Consider the following 16,453-nt stretch of genomic DNA (forward strand, 5'->3'; position numbering starts at 1 on the left):
GATCAACCACCACTGCATGAACTGGTTACAAGTGATTTCATAGCTTCGATTAGCAGTTGTCATGTGCTTGTTCATCTTCTCGTACTCACAACGTGCAATTATCACTGCTCTCTTTTCAACAACTCGATTTTTGTAATAGTTTCTCACACAATTAAAAACCATCTCGAAAAAATGAGTCCCCTTTCCATCAACCAAGTGAACGAGATGGAGTACGAAGACTTTATCTCCACTTTCGGCAACGTCGTGGAACACTGTTCCCTCTTCGCCGCAGCCATTTGGTCACAACGTCCATTTCATGGCGTGAAACAGCTTCACAAAACATTCTGCGACTTTATCGACACTCTTCCGAAACTTGGTAAACCATTTTTACTAATATTTTGCATTTGTCAGTGTCCCTAATAAATCTGCTCCTTCGTCATTCTCCATTCAACTCTTTATCCAGTTGGGTTGAGCTGACTTTGTTTCTGAGTGAGCAACTTGTAAACTTTTTTGTGGGGGCAATAAAAATTAGGGGCAGAATTGGGGGACGGGAAACGCCGAAGCGAGTAGTTGACAACGGGAAGCATTCAATTAAGTGGAACTCATCCAAACAACAAATCAACAAAGTCGTGATGAATATACACAAGTGAACTTCCGTGCAAACTTTTACTTTCGTATGTCATGCATGCAGAATAGTGCTGCTGATGATGCTGTTTCTCGGATTTGGTAGCTAGTTTTATGACTGGACGACAATTATGGCAAAAAATAAGTAAAAGTCTAGAAAGGTTTAGAAAAATAAATAGGACGTACAATAGCAAATTCATCATTCAATTGTGTGAGGCTGTTAGAGTTAAAAAACACAAAAAATCAAGTTTTACAACGCGTTATTATTATTCTTCTTCAATCTCCGTACATGACATGACACGTTCACAAAGAGATGGGAAAGGAATACGTTTAAGGTTTGGAAAAAATCTGAAATATTCGAGACCACACGCACCACGACACGACGTTTTTGATCCATCCGTAAATTTGTAAATGTGTACATACTGACTTGTGATTTAGTGGAAAGAATGCGAAATATGTACATGCACAAAAAACGAGAAGGATAATTTTTAGATTAAAACGGTTCCTATTTTAACCCAGGCAAGGAAGGGATTCTTCGTTCCCATCCGGACCTTGCAGGTCGCATAGCGGAACGGGGTCTTCTGACCACGGAGTCGACCAAGGAACAATTAGCGGCTGAACTGAATACTTTAACCCCCGAGGAAAAGGCCAATCTGACCCGGCTTAACGAAGCGTAAGTCAAGATACAAGACGAAGATTAACATATAGGAAAATACTGCAAGATGAGAATGACTCGAGCTGCGGTATCCAAGCGCAAACCCGCACTGCCACCTTCCCATCGCCAACTTGACTCTCGTTAGTGATGGGGCAAGCTAGAGAGCGATTCCATCCAACCTTTGCCTCGTTCAACTTGTCTTACAAAAGTCTCAATTTGCTTCGTTTTTCCAATTTCAGATACAAAACCAAGTTCGGTTTCCCCTTCGTAATTTGTGCTCGAGATAACAAAAAGGCTGCAATTTTGTCAGGTTTGGAAGCCCGGTTGGAAAATGAGACCGAGAAAGAAGTCATCCAAGGAGTGGAAGAAGTTAAAAAGATTGCCTTTTATCGCTTACTCGATATCCTACAGCATGAAGAGGCCGAGAAATTAATTGGCGGATGGTGACTAATCAATCAACAATGACTGTCATGAAATTGGATCACGTTAAAGAAACTCTGCCTTTATTGGAAACTTGTTAATGCAGAAATTAGGTTACAACTTTATGTAATTTGGTTTTCAAATGTTGTCCAATAAAATTACTCCATTCGAGCAAATATCTTATAATTTACCCCAGAAATCTAGATAACTAGCTGCACATGAAAAACCTGCCAATTTTTTGGCGAATAAAATTGTTCCAGGAGGATACACATAATCGCACTATTGAATGCAAATGAGATGTACCATAATGTGGTCTCTGTAGCAGTTTTATATATGCAACACAGTGGTGATCGAGTGCTTCGTGTTGTGGTGTCATCCACTAAAAGTTGGTACTTCTTAACCATCCTCAGCCATACGTGAGTGCGACGATGATGATAACGCCACACATGCACTGACTACAGCCTCAGCTTATGTTTTATGATGCTCAACTCACTCGCTCATGATTTCGCTCTCTCGTCACATTGCAACTCGCTGAATCAGTTTGTTTTTGCACAACGACTTGGGCGGACTGGACCGTACGTACGCGTCATCTAAAGTAGTCAGAGGTCTTGGCTGTACTCCGTAGCATCATCGTCACTAATGTTGGAGGGATAAGTGTGCAGCAGCGGATAAGTCCGAGTCGCTCGAGAGGAAGGTGCGTCCTATTTCCCGAAATTGTCCTTTAATGGGTCAAAACATTGTTGTATCATCAAACAAGTTGGTGTGAAAGCAGGATCGAAATCGCCAGAAAAGTCCGTGGAGCTCCACTCCCCAGGACGTTATTACAAATTATACGACTCTGGCCGGTGTCTCACCTGCAATAAAGTTAAGGTGACCTTATATTATGTGACATTTATGAGCTTTTGCGACATTGTGGAGGTTTTTCTGCAACTGGGGCAAAATCCTCGTGATATTTTTCGGACATGCCTGAATATTATTTACTACGGTGTATGTGAACTCGAATTGGTAGTGATGTGTTCGTAATAATAATACTTAAAGAAGTGGAAAATAGTCAGTCGAGGATCACCAGTCACTACAAAACGATGCTCATGACACGGACACAACAATGTGGAACTGCATTCAACCACCTCCACCAGGACGACAGGAGGCGAATAATTCTCGTCCTTGGTAAGTGGGATTTTTTATTTTGATCTTGACTCGATGCTTGTTTTACTACTTGGGAATTAGATAACTACGTACGTACCCATTCCGACTGGAGTGGATGGAATGAAACGCGTGTGGTAGTACATACTTTTGGGTAGCAAATTAAAGTAGCTGCACGTCAACATCTCTCTCTCTTTATTATTTCTCCCTTTAATGAATAAACTCGTTTAAGACGGCAAAAGTTGAATGCATTATTCGTGTGGAATCTAGTTTTCCAGTTGTCCGAGATTTTTTTGGAACCACTGTTGCGTAGCTGGTTACATCAAGTGGACTAGCGTGCATGTATTTTCTGTTGTCCTGCAAATGCATGTTTCAATTTAAATGGGGATTTCTATTTAATCTACATAATAATAGCATCGAAATAAATAAGTAGTTGCAAAAATTGTGGGAGTAATGGGAAAAGGATGCATGAATCGAAACCAGGGTCACAATCCAGCAAACCAAGTTAAATACAATATTATTTTCCATACGTCCGTCCGCCCGTCGCCGTTTTACCTCCTGCTAAATCTCCTTTCGCGAATGGGAAAACAGCCAGCCAGGCCTGGCCATTTAATGTCGCTCTTCAAGATGTTATGGGATGTGTGGCCCACTAACTTACTCATCTTGTGAGAGATACGTACGGATCGTGGTCGTTTCATGTGATCATGAAAATTTGCTGGACTTGTACATGCATGAACTCGTTCCATTAATGAATTAAAATCGAGTTGACACATTTATGTATAACTGATTACGCAGCTACTCGGTAAATAGTGTCGGCTTATGTTTTTGGGCATTTACATACGTTAAGATATTGTTGATGATTTAATTAGCAAAAGTACTTGGAAATTAGTGGGGAAGTAGTTTGGTATCAGACCAGAGATAGAGATTACGTACTTATTAACAAAGACACGCCTTGTGGACAACGTAATGTCAAAGATGCTGGGATTCCCATTTTCCAGAAAAATCTTGGATGACCTCAGAGTAATATGAGAGTCCCCATTTTAAGAAATTGCATTCCTCCTTTCCTCCTTATAAACTGATACAAAATATCACATGAGCATACATAATGTGCGAAAGTCGGTCGAAAAGACCTGCAAAATTTTCCTTTTGTTTGTTGATACAAGAAAAAACGGGGCATCTCACCAACTTTCGACTCTTTGAAACATTTTCACCACACACGTCAAAGTCTTCTTCTCGGGGGAAGGAAAACTTGAGAAAATCCGGGAACGAAGAGGTGACTACGTGCCATGTACATGCATAAAAGCAGTGCAGTGGGCAGAACAAAACGACCCAGGCTGAATTATTAGTTACCACTCAGAAAACCGAATTCGTCTCAAGTTTGTCCCGAGATTTTGCGTTGTTTCATTCATTTACGTATTCTCGAAAACTTCATGGACGGAAATCTTTTCAGTTTTTATATGAATTGCAATGAGTTGAGTGCAACGGTCTAAAAGAATGCGGTCACAGTTTACCAACACACTTGTTGTTATTTTATATACCATGTATTTATGTATGGATTAAGCATTCTTATGCTTACCCAAATGCATACGTACGTACGTACACAAGATAGTTGCGCATATATGTTATCGAAAGAGATAAGCCACAGCGAGGACAGGAAGTACCCAGGCAAGACCCATACATGTTGTTGTTGGGTTTCTTTTGTCAAATTATTATCAAAATGTGGCAGCATGAATGGAGCGGATGGTGACCACTGCATGTTGTATTGGTTCCGTTAAAATGTGTTCCAAACTGGTAATTTGTATGCTACAGACAACACGACGTTATGAAATTGAGCAGCAAAACTATTCAAACGCATTTTTGTTCTTGTTTCAGAATTATGGAATAATCTTCCCGTAACAGTAACCTAGTCGTAGTCAGTCATTTTCAATCTGTGATAAAAATATGGAGGGAGACGTTAGTATTATTTTTTTTAAACGTTTCCATTCAAAGAAAAATAGTGGAACAATGGCATTTTTAATATGGGGGAATAAAGCAGCGTTTCTCCGAAGTCACCAAGTATGCACACTCGTACAACTAGCTAACTTTGCTATCACACTCGCAAAAACAAATATGAAAAGCAAATATTTTAACTAAACATTTCATATTCGTACACATTCTTTTTTGGTTTTGTTTGTAAAGTTAAAAAAAAAACTCAGTAAAATCATTCATACAAAGTTTTGCATTCATTCATGGTGTTGGACAATTCATAGATATTTCGTCGTCCGTATGGCCAAAAAGTTGTGTAAGGTGGTGTGGCTGGTAAGCGTGCCTAGGTTTCTTGTCCCAACGGTTTTTTAGTTCCAAGAGAAGTCAAATATTTTGATGGGCGAGAATGGAATTAATGTACACAATCCAGGAAGGAAGAAACGCTAACAAAATATCAACAAACTAAAATATTGCAGACAAATTTCCACCAATTTTCCTTCATCCAGTCCAAAATCCTCCCCTTATCGCGTAGAGTCGTGGTTTCGTTACATTTGTGGTCGTGCGTGGAACCATTAAACCTTTCTTCATTTCTAAATATACAAAAAATTGTGCTATCCATTAACATTCATGCATGATTAGGACAAGTCTTATGAAATGAATTAAGCAACCTGAAAATATTTGGTGGAGTGTACACCAATTCGGAGAAAATCGAACTGCGTAAGGATGAATTTGGAGTCATGGATTTTTGTGTCCTCCGGAGGACAGTTTTTTGCCTAAATGCGGAGGACATGGGGTCCACAACCTACGGATAGAACCTCGTAAAAATTTGTATTGATTCATTTTCATGAATTTTCCTGTGAGTTAGGCGTCAAATTAAATAACCCAACTTTCAATTTTTATTTTATGGGAAAGACCGCACTAACTGCGCATACAGTTCCATTCAGATTTTCGGAATTCACAAAATCTGGTTAATATCTGATCTCTTTATATTCTTGTACTTCAAGAGGGCTTGAAGGGGCCCTTCCAATTTAACAGTTTTATCAACATATCAATTACAGCAACTTACATGCAGCGTGAAATAAACGGGAGAATATTTGCAACAAGTGTTCTGCGCGTATTTAGGTTGGACGACTATATGCTAATAATTTTGCCAGTATTTTAACCTTGCACTTGAGACTTGCCTCTGTTTTGCCGATCTACAAAATCAACACGTTGATAGATAATGTATACGAGTACGAACTACATAATAGCGTATTTACAACCTGTTGGGTCTAAATACTTGGCTCAATAACATCATAATCAGTATTCGCCTCTCCGACTTATCAATCAATTTATGAATTACACGCAACTACAACTCCATCCAGGATTTATCGCTGGGTACAAAAAAATCCATGCAATTATAAAGATCATCATCGCCATGTCAGGATGAATTAGTGAGTTGTGTAGGGTGCTTGTCATCCATTGAGTTGTGTGCACACGTACATATTTATTTACAGCCAGACCAGAATTGTACACATTTGATGCTTAAGAGGTGGACAAACAATCGGCTCCAACAGTTCATAAGTATTATTAAGCATATAAATATAGCCAAGTTATAAGCTCGTCTTTGCAGTTTGTTAAAGTAATTGTCTCCAACCCAAGGTCAACTATGTGCATGCATATTGGCACAAGTCAACTCAAGCAGTTTTGTACCTGATGCACACATACATTAGCAAAATTCGCTCTACAGCAGTCTCACTATTTTGCATGCATTTTAGGTAAAACACTGGACTCGTGAGATTCCTCTGCATACTCAACTCCTTGCAATATCATTCTTATTGCTTATTTTTTAAAGAGTCGTCTCGTCACATTAAAAAGCAGAGGCACAAAGGAGGTCCAGGAATTGGGTGGCATTGTACTAGCGCATTTTGAATTTATTTATAAGTAATCGTCTACGAATGATGATTTGCCAATGTCAATATTTTAATAGAAATGTATACACTTTTATTTTAATGAAAATTTTATTTGTCTGATTCTGTGAAATGAAATTGTGTTCCCAAAATCGAATTTATAATCTTTCAGCACACTCAGGTAAAGGTCAATGTCTATCTCGTGGGAGGAGAGGAGGCATTCATACGTGTCTGAGTTTACGATTCGCAACGTGTGCAATAATAGCGACAAAAATAGCAAGTGCAGAATAAATAAATGCTTGATTAAGGAAAAAGGTGTATGAAATTGTGACGTCAAAAGTCAGGTACTGGTTTACGAGGAGGTAGACCCAGTGCTTCCCATCCCATTCATCACAACTTTTGCACATACATACGTTTTGTGACGTCATTCATTCTTCTACGATGCAAATAATGCCTTGCTACATGAACAATTAGTCACCCACTGATATGTCAGGATTAGTTTCGACTTGAGGCAGGTATGATGACTGCGATGATGAGGCCGGCAAAAAGTTGACTCCATTTAAAGAAGGGGCGAATTAGGTGGATAAAGTTTTTTTTCACTTTATCTTCTGGGTATCGTTCTCAGAACCATTTTTCACTCTCTACATGCTTGAATAAGTCGTGTTTTTACGGACCTGACACCACATACCTGACGACTCTGCAGCTTTTAACATTATTACGCAAAAGAAAAACGTTTATTATAATCTATGGTGACAATCAGGCTCATTTTGTTTGGGTTGAAGATGTAAAAAAAAATGGGATGAGATGAGCGGATGGTGTATGAATTGAATCATTAGTCCATAATGCTATTTACAATTAAGGGTGATTAATTACGAATTAGCTGGAAATTTGCGTTTAATATTTATACACATCCGCGGCCGTTTGATACCCACTCGGGATGGGTGTAAATTCAGGATGACACTTTATTTAAATAATTAACGCTGGCAGTTTAATTGTGACTTGTTAACTGGTCTTCTGCTTGTAGCGAGGATGGGTTTACAAGTTGGATGCAAGTTTATTGCACATGGACTGCATTTTGATTATGCAGGGCTGGCAGGATGTGATAACTTGTTATCAAAAGCATGTTCAATGATATAAATTTATCCAATTCTGTGATTAGTGAATTCATTCTTTTCATCAAATCGCTCTTTTGACCGTTCGGGATCAAGTGCACTCATGTCTACACATCAAGAATAAAATGAAATTTAATTTAATGCTTTACAATAAAAAATGTCAAGCTTTTTTAAATTAATTACTAATTATTAATTTGCAGTGATGTTCCTAAACTTCGCAGCGAGTGAGGCGCTCGAGCCCCCCGACATTGTGAACCCCGGCCCCACAACGACTGTCCACGTGGGGTCAGATCTCATCCTAATCTGTCACGGGGACGCTCCCCTGCATTGGATTGCTCCACGAGCTGTAAGTTATGCATGTTATTTCATGTCCCGCTTATCATGACTATGGCTGATAAGACATAGATCAGAAGATTCGATGATGTAGTAATCTAATAAATCAATTATATGCTCCATACCCACGTTGTCGTAAAGAATTTGATTCTCATTCGCAAATAACAACAACAAGATACTCATCCCACTTTGTTTGCTTTCTCTTTGTCCTCATCGTCACGACAGATCGACGACCGATTCACCTTTGATCACAAGTCCAACGTCAACTCGTCCTCGGTGTCACGCCCTTACGCCAGCACACTGACCCTGTCGCCAGCCTCGGCGCAGGATGTGGGCGTGTACGACTGCGTCTACAACTCCAGCTCGGAGGAAAGCAGTATTTACGTGTTTGTGGATGGTGGGTTGATAATTAGGCAATCTAAATAATTTGCATATACATATCTATGCACTAACACCATACTGATATTGCTGTCGTTGGGCTTATCTTAACCGGGTAAAGCTGTACATATACAAAAGGCTTGTATTTATTTAGACGAAATGAATCCAGTGGTTGATCTGAACTCGGAATATTCCATCCTCACGGCACATCCCGGAATGATGCTGAACATCCCGTGCAAACCGACCAGCCCCAATGTCACGATTGAGATCAAGTTCAATACCATCGAATATGTAAGCTTGGGGTGATTGTTGGGTGGCTTATTTGTTGGTGGGTTTGGCATGGTTGGTTATTCATTCGTTGGTGCAGATTGTGCTGACCAGGGAGAACTACAATCCTCACATCGGGCTCTTGATTGACCCCGTGCTCACCTCTTCGGACGGATTGTACACCTGCGTGGGGAGACGGGGCAGTGTCGAAAAGAGCAAAATGTGGCTGGTCACGGTCACCCCGGGTAATGTCGCATTGTTTGCTGCTAATCAAGTAAATAGAATGGAGTTGTATGAATTTGTAGTTACGCAATAAGTAATCTGGGGTGCTGGGATCAGTTGTTGCTTTTTGGGAGGGAATTTGGGGCACTGCTGCTTTAATACATTTTATTGAATGTGACATTGAGAAGGTTTAGCATTTATTCTTGTCTCCTCTTCACCAGCTCCGGACAATGCGACGAGCTACACCCTGAGAACACCTTTGATATCTGCCACGGACGAGGGAGTGGTTCAACTAGGATCCAATTTTACCGTGGAGTGCAGAACGGTCGAGGAGAGCTACGTATTCTACAATATCAATTGGACAGAACCGGCTCATGTCATAAATGTAGGAATTCGTTCATATTTATTACAACTCTTGACTTTAATGAAGGAAGTTTCATAACATTATTAATCTGCCCAGTCTGGAAGAGCCACCGTGAGCCTGGACCCGGTTAAAGAGCCCAATTCGTCAGGAAACCGGAAGGCGTTCAAGGCCACGCTCACCGTGGTCAATGCACAACGAGAAGACCGAGGGACCTATATCTGCGCCGTGTGGACGAGCAGTTCGCGTCGAAGCGCGAGCAAATATGTCAACGTGTATGGTACGCAGACGTCGTGGCGGCTTATCAATCACTATGTTTATCCGACATGTCAAAATAGAAAAAAAATCAATTTCCACATTGACAGGTTCCGAGGAGCGTTTTCTGAACGTGACGACGGACAAGACGGACATCGAGGAAAGGGGTGGTTTCGATGCCAAGTGGGTCATCAACATCTCCAGCTACCCCACCGCTCTGGACTTCACGTGGAGAAAGGTCAACAGCGGAGAGATCGGAAGAGACCCTGATGACCCCAAGTACCAAATTGATAGGAAAGGTCCCCTCGTCGTACTCAAGATACTCAACGCATCTCTCAAGGACAGTGGGGCTTATCAGTTTCTAGTTCGTTTGAGGGACTTTAGCGACGTCTTTAAGACGCTGGAGCTCCGCCTTACAGTCCTCGGTGAGCAGATAATGTGTCTCTAATTCATTACATTTAGTAATTCATCATCATCCAATTAATCAATATCGTGTACTTGTTTTTGCAGATAAACCGGAAATTTTCATCAAGCCGAAAGAACCCGAAGCCTACTTTGAACAAGGCAAGAGCTACACTCTGACTTGTTCCGGGCGAGGAAACCCTCTTCCCAGCATTTCTTGGTGGTTCATGGAAATACAAACATTTCAAGAACTCGAGAGACGACCCGTGACCAACGGATGCGTCAACACGAAAGGAATGGAAATGATTAAAGTCAGTTCTTTCTCGTAAATATTTATCAGTTCGGTTTGCACATATGTAGTTAAATGTCAATGGGTGGGCGAAATTAAGAAACCAACAGCATAACTGTGTCTCGATAACTGGACAAATACTTGACATATTAATCCCACTTGACATTTCATCGCCAAAAATCATTTCTAAGCAAAACATACGTTTCAATTCTGTAGCCCATCAACACGACGACGACACCCACATCGACTCTGTCTCCAATGTGGGCTCGAACCTTTGCCTCGGCCACGATATCGTTCCGCCCGACCAAACATGGTGTCTTGGTGTGCAAGGGGAGCAACGACGAAGGCGTTGGCTGTCTCCAAAGAGCTGTTAAAGTGATTGGTAAAAGAATACAACATCGACGCAATTCTTACCATGACGCTCTAGGTTTCTTATGAAAATATGCTCTCCAGACTTTCCTGGCGATAATGGCAATCGAGGATTCGGAGTCTCCGCTCCAGAAGAGTTTATTGATGAGGACCAAGTTCAACTGAGCTGTGCCTTGTCAAAAACGAATGGATGGAAAGAATTGACCTGGCAATTAAAGGATCGTTCTGGAACGTTGAAAGATTTCGTAGTAGACAACAGCTCGGGTACATGGTTTTCTGAACAGGAATAATATTTATGAACCGAAATGTTTACATGTTTCTGTCGGAATTATTTTCAGTGCGTGTGGGCAGCTTGGAAACAAAATGGTCATGGCAGAAGATTCTCACCTTTCCAAAAATCAGTAAAGGACAGAATGGAGAATATGTTTGCATATTGGGCACCACCGGAGAAAATGAGACCGTTCTTGTAAATGTGCAGGGTAAGTGGACAGCTAGCATTTTATATGACACACATTTGCAGCATCAGCGCTTTTGAAGTGACAGTGACATGGCCCATATACGACCCGACTTAATTTCTGGTACACAATACAAGCAGGGGTACTAAAAGGAAGCCCGATAAGAACAAATGAGTGCAAAGTAAATAAAGTCGCAGTAGTAGCACTTTTATGTTGGAAGTGAGAAGCGAGCTATTTGTCTTGCAAAGTATAAGGACACAATTTCATACGTATGACTTGAGTATGAAATGAAGGTCGAGAAGAAGAGACCACGCTACCCGACCACGAAACAAGCAAAAAAGATCAAGTGTGCAAACACAAATTAATTGCTTTCCTTTCCTTCCTCCCTTGGGTGGTGGTGGTGAAAGTAAGGCATCGGGTCGCGTTTTGCATGTATCGTGTCCTATGCATATGCTCAGCACCCCGAAAAGTAAGTGTGGGTGTCAACAAGCAGATCAATTACAAAGCAAACTTATACATGAGATTGACGTTGGCACTGAAATTACACGAGGTGACGTTACATATTATTTTAAGAGAAAGGTTAAGGTCACATGATGTCCAATACTTTATTGAGTATCGATTATTGGATGTTATGTTTCTGCAGACATGATTCCTCCCAACATCCACTCGACCAATTTGAACCAGTCTGAAGTCACTTTCAAGGAGGGGGAACCCCCCGAGTTGCGTCTCTATTGCAGGGCGAATGGGAGACCCAGGCCAACAATCGAGTGGACCAAGGTGCATACACGAAACGATTGCAATTTCAATCCGTCATGTCATGCAGCGTGATAGATAATATTGCTGGAAATAATATTGCTTTAGGACGGACTAAGCCCGTCCCAATGGCCTGAAGAGATCAAATACACGGTTTCTGAGGATGGAGAAAACCTCACATTTTCCTACATCCGGTCCATCGCGTCGGGAAAGTATGCTTGCACTGCGAGAAATCGGAACGGAACGGCAAACGCGTATATGGACATTGAAGTGGAAGGTACATAGTTAAGAAGAAGCATATTTTCAAAATAGTTTTGAAATTAATGCTACAACCAATGTAAACGTAACAGGGAATGGAATACACCCCGCTCTCATCGGACTCATTGTGGTCTTTATGGCCATCATTCTCATCTTAATGTTCTGCATTATTAAGAAAAACCACAACAAAGCCGTGAGTAAACATTATCATATTGAAAGTTAAGAGTTAGAAAACTAAACTTTTTCCATTTTCAGAAAATGAAACGTTTCCTGTATGAAATTCAAAAAAAGGAGTTTGAAGATGGAGCAGTAGAAAACATAAATCCAGAACTCGGGATTGAAGACCAAGCCAATCTCCTCCCGTACGACAACATTTGGGAATTTCCTCGAGACCGGTTACGCCTCGGGATGCAGTTGGGTTCTGGTGCGTTTGGTCGTGTCATGAAGGCCGAGGCGATCGGGATTATCAAAAACGAGTCCGCGACCACCGTGGCTGTAAAAATGATTAAAACCAATGCAGACGAGAGCCACATTAAGGGTATGATTTGTTATAGAAATGTTCTGTATAAAACGTTAATGTATTGTTTAATTCATTTTAATTTCATTTTTATAGAATAATTTTAAAAAAAGTATTCATTTCACTTTTTACATTTATAATTGAATCCCTCATTTTTTTAGCATTAATGTCCGAATTGAAAATCATGGTGCACCTTGGACGTCACGTCAATGTGGTGAATCTTTTGGGAGCTGTGACTACAAATCTTGTGAAGAAGAGTGAGTCAAACGCGAATATTATCCAATGGGTGGAATCTGATCTTGACTTATTATTCGTTGCAGAGGAACTATTTGTCATTGTGGAATTCTGCAAGTATGGAAGTCTCTTAAATTACATGCACCGACACAAACACACGTTCATTAACCAGTTGGATCCTCTCCGTGGCGTTATTGATTCCTCCATTTATCGCCAAATGTCACGTGGTAGTGCACAATCGGAAGCGCCACGGTAAGAAAAGCTATACCTCCATTCTATTTAGTTGCTGTAACTTTTCACTCCTTAAAAAAATAGTCTAAATTGCACGTATGTATTTAACTACTGAAGTTTCTAAACCGATCTAACTTGTTCTCCTTAATTTTGTACGAAACTCATGCTTACCCCGACTACTTCTGGTGCTGGACTCTCAACAACATGATGGGCTTGGACAATTATTTAATAACTTATTTAAAACTGCACGATACAATTTTGCATGCACTGCTGCTGACTCTCACGGGATTTGCATGATGATTGGTTGCGGGATTCGTGTCATAATGTAGACTGAATTATGCCTCCCTTACTTTCACGGACACTGGAAACTCCAGAACCGCATCGAATGGATATCGCACCTTGGAAGAGATCCCTGTAGGCATTTCGGGGAGCCCAGTTACACCATGTGGCGTCGGTGGGGGTGGATTTGAGGGGGGGTTGACAACAGATGGTCGTCGCAGCGCGGATTACCAGATGGAAAGTATGTGCACGGACATGAGCTACATTTCCAGCTCGCACAACACGGGGGGAGGAGGAGGTCAGCGACGTTCCTCATGCGCATCGTCGACATGGGGGGACGAAGGCCAGGGGCATTATCGGGGTGATTACCAACACGTGGAAGTGAGACCGATACGAAGTGTGGATCTTTTGGGGTGGGCCTTTCAGATGGCAAGAGGGATGGAATACTTGGCGTCTAGAAAGGTTCGCATACTGACAGACTCATATTTTTTTGCAGATAATAAATATCTGTATTGTAGTTACTAATAGTAAAATACTAATCGAAATGACGACTTCAGGTTTTGCATGGCGATTTGGCAGCAAGGAATGCTCTGCTGACGGAAGGCAATGTAGTCAAGATTTGTGATTTTGGTCTGGCCAAGGAAATGTACAAAGACTACAAATACAAGAAAAAGAGCGAGGTGATTGCCAAAATTTGAAATGGAAGGGAAAGTGACTATTAATTTCAACTCGTGTAAAATTGTACAGGGCGTCCTCCTCCCAGTGAAGTGGATGGCAATCGAGTCCATCTACTACGGCGTGTTTTCCACACAGTCAGACGTGTGGAGTTTCGGAGTGGTTCTTTGGGAGTTGTTCACACTGGGAAAAACGCCATATCCAGGTTGGTAAATACCCCAAGCGTAATTATGTACAAAGCCATACTAACTGCACTCGTCCTAATCAGGAATGGATACAGACGACGGGTTCTTCAAAAAGCTGAATGAAGGTTACCGCATGGAGAAGCCGGCCCTCGCGCCTTCCTCAATCTACGATATTATGACGGAATGCTGGGCCCACGAGTCCTCTGCACGCCCCACCTTCTCCACTCTGGTGGATCGAATCGGTGACCTCATGGAGGAAGGTCACCGCCAACAATACGTCGATCTCAACGTCCCGTACGATCGAATGAACAAGGAGTGGTTGTCCGGGAAGGAAGACTACCTCAGTCGAATGAGTGGACCCGATTTTATTTCCGCCAGTGCACGTCCCACCCCGGAACGCGAGTACGAAAACGTGTCAAAGGTCTTGGAAGACTCGGGATATCTCATTCCAAACGCGGTCTCACCTCTGTCCCCAAATCCCCCACAAACCCCTCCAACTCAGTACCAAAACATTCTGCATAGCCCAACCCCCCTTCCCACCACCCCAAGCGAGCCCACGGGACAGTTCCTTGCCAACAATGCCGGCTACGTGTTTATGAGCCGACCAGTCAGTGAGGGAACTCTGCCCTACGTCAAGGTTGGATCGGTGGAGCATGAACTCACCACCCCCACAGCTACGAACGTCGGCTATGTCGCCATAGGTTTAGGAGGCGGGGACAGAATCTCGCAAGAGAACAACAAGAGTCACGGTGGTGGGAGTAGCAGCAGTGACGAGGACAACAATCAACAGCAACATTCATCTTCACCCAACAATGGTGGGGGTGGGATCTCAAATATAAATTATGTTCCCAACAACATGTTCCCACCACCCGCCCCCCTGGAGCATGTCGTGGAGGAAGATGCGGGCAGTGGTGGTGGTGATCCCTTACCCTTATCACCGACGAGAAAGACTGACAACAATGCCTTGTTGACAACAAAACCCCACCCGAACGGGTCTCGGCGTCACCTCCGTCGCCAAAAGAACGATAGCGGACTAGGCTCAATAGACTCGAACCAGTTTGAGTCTACAGTCCGGGGTGGGGATGAGGATGAAGAGGTTCTCGATATCATGGAGGGAGGAGGAGTGATACCCTCGCAGCACAATTTAACCTATGTTTCGCACTCTATCCCTAATTTTGCTACCGGAAATGGGACTCATTCGCACACCAATGGGGGCATCGTTCTGAATGGCAATGGGGTCATTGTTTAATCTTCAGAATAGTACGTGTGCAATCCGCTACCCACCATCACTCCAATTACCATATTGACTGATGCATGCAAAAGGAAATTGGAAAGTTTGCAAGGATAATGTTTCATTTACTTAATGCCAAATAATCAGTCATCACGTACAATTTGTGTAGTTAGTCATCGGAGGAGAGAGAATTTACATATTTAAAAATTTAGCACTTTTGTGTTTCAAATGAGCAATGTTTTTTTACGTAAATGTACCGTCACTACCACATATTTTTACTTGAGTACGTTTTGTTGAGTTTGTACATTTTTATTGCTATTATGGATAGGCTTATCCTACTATTAGATATTTTATTATGCTGGGTAAGTTACAAATTGCCTAGTTCTCGTGACCTGATCACATATTTATATTAAGTTCGCGCTTATCATAAAACAAAAAAATTAATGTTCTTTCGTCTGATAAACGTAATTGATGGAATAAACTGAGTGTTGGATTTTACGAAAAAATAATGAGCTACATAGATTGATTTATTTGCTGATACGTGTGCCCGGAATAGAATGGAGGACTGAGTGAGTTTGAACAAAGAAATGACAATACGAGAAAAACGTATATATGTATCTGTCATCCAACTTATTGATTATGTTTTTCAATCCTTTCGTAGTTATATATTCTCATTCTGGTCGCACTGGTCAAGATTATCATACAATAAACCGTTGTAACGTTAGAAGTAGCTCACCCTGTAACAATGATTTCGATATAACTTTGCTGGTCACCGCTTTGAGTGCGATTAATTTGCTTGATATGATTTACAAATTAGAAAATTTGTTGAGATAAGCGAATATACTCATTTCATGGGTTAGATGATCGAGGGTGTCCTGAGTAGTTAGACGAAAAAAATGGTCCTCTCAAGAATGGCCCTTTTCAAAATACGGCCCTATTAAAAAAATGACCCTATTAAAAAAATGGCCCTCT

At 41.5% G+C, this 16,453-nt stretch overlaps 2 protein-coding genes across 4 annotated transcripts; both read left to right on the top strand.

Annotated features, from left to right (window-relative positions):
• LOC110845716 (vascular endothelial growth factor receptor 1) lies at positions 1–15,990 on the top strand. 3 transcript variants are annotated; one of them, XM_022092195.2, is made up of 24 exons: positions 1–355; positions 1,123–1,276; positions 1,498–2,845; positions 7,988–8,133; positions 8,346–8,517; positions 8,653–8,789; positions 8,866–9,010; positions 9,209–9,372; positions 9,448–9,628; positions 9,714–10,028; positions 10,114–10,316; positions 10,511–10,676; positions 10,748–10,927; positions 11,002–11,142; positions 11,762–11,895; positions 11,980–12,148; positions 12,222–12,322; positions 12,385–12,667; positions 12,808–12,903; positions 12,967–13,132; positions 13,441–13,852; positions 13,948–14,070; positions 14,138–14,270; positions 14,334–15,990. In XM_022092195.2, the coding sequence occupies exons 3-24, from the start codon at positions 2,761–2,763 to the stop codon at positions 15,497–15,499; spliced, it is 4,818 nt and encodes a 1,605-aa protein (XP_021947887.1). In that variant the 5' UTR covers positions 1–355; positions 1,123–1,276; positions 1,498–2,760; the 3' UTR covers positions 15,500–15,990. The 3 variants fall into 3 exon arrangements, with proteins under 3 accessions (XP_021947887.1, XP_021947888.1, XP_021947889.1); XM_022092196.2 differs by having other exon boundaries at positions 13,486–13,852; XM_022092197.2 differs by lacking the exons at positions 8,653–8,789; positions 8,866–9,010 and having other exon boundaries at positions 3–355.
• LOC110845717 (2-oxo-4-hydroxy-4-carboxy-5-ureidoimidazoline decarboxylase) lies at positions 172–1,705 on the top strand. The gene is made up of 3 exons (XM_022092199.2): positions 172–355; positions 1,123–1,276; positions 1,498–1,705. Exons 1-3 carry the CDS (start codon positions 172–174, stop codon positions 1,703–1,705), a joined length of 546 nt encoding a protein of 181 aa, XP_021947891.1.
• Positions 15,991–16,453: the final 463 nt, after the last annotated feature.

Source organism: Folsomia candida, unplaced genomic scaffold (genome assembly GCF_002217175.1).
Source record: "Folsomia candida strain VU population unplaced genomic scaffold, ASM221717v1 Fcan01_Sc003, whole genome shotgun sequence".
Taxonomy (NCBI): Eukaryota; Metazoa; Arthropoda; class Collembola; order Entomobryomorpha; family Isotomidae; genus Folsomia; species Folsomia candida.

Excerpts from the sequence above, each read along its gene's own strand:
- LOC110845716 (XM_022092195.2), top strand. The coding sequence starts at position 2,761 with ATGCTCATGACACGGACACAACAATGTGGAACTGCATTCAACCACCTC. Across the intron at positions 10,029-10,113 it reads GCTCCGCCTTACAGTCCTCG|ATAAACCGGAAATTTTCATC; the intron begins GTGAGCAGATAA and ends TTGTTTTTGCAG. Across the intron at positions 14,271-14,333 it reads GGGAAAAACGCCATATCCAG|GAATGGATACAGACGACGGG; the intron begins GTTGGTAAATAC and ends CGTCCTAATCAG.
- LOC110845717 (XM_022092199.2), top strand. The coding sequence starts at position 172 with ATGAGTCCCCTTTCCATCAACCAAGTGAACGAGATGGAGTACGAAGAC. Across the intron at positions 356-1,122 it reads CGACACTCTTCCGAAACTTG|GCAAGGAAGGGATTCTTCGT; the intron begins GTAAACCATTTT and ends ATTTTAACCCAG. Across the intron at positions 1,277-1,497 it reads CTGACCCGGCTTAACGAAGC|ATACAAAACCAAGTTCGGTT; the intron begins GTAAGTCAAGAT and ends TTCCAATTTCAG.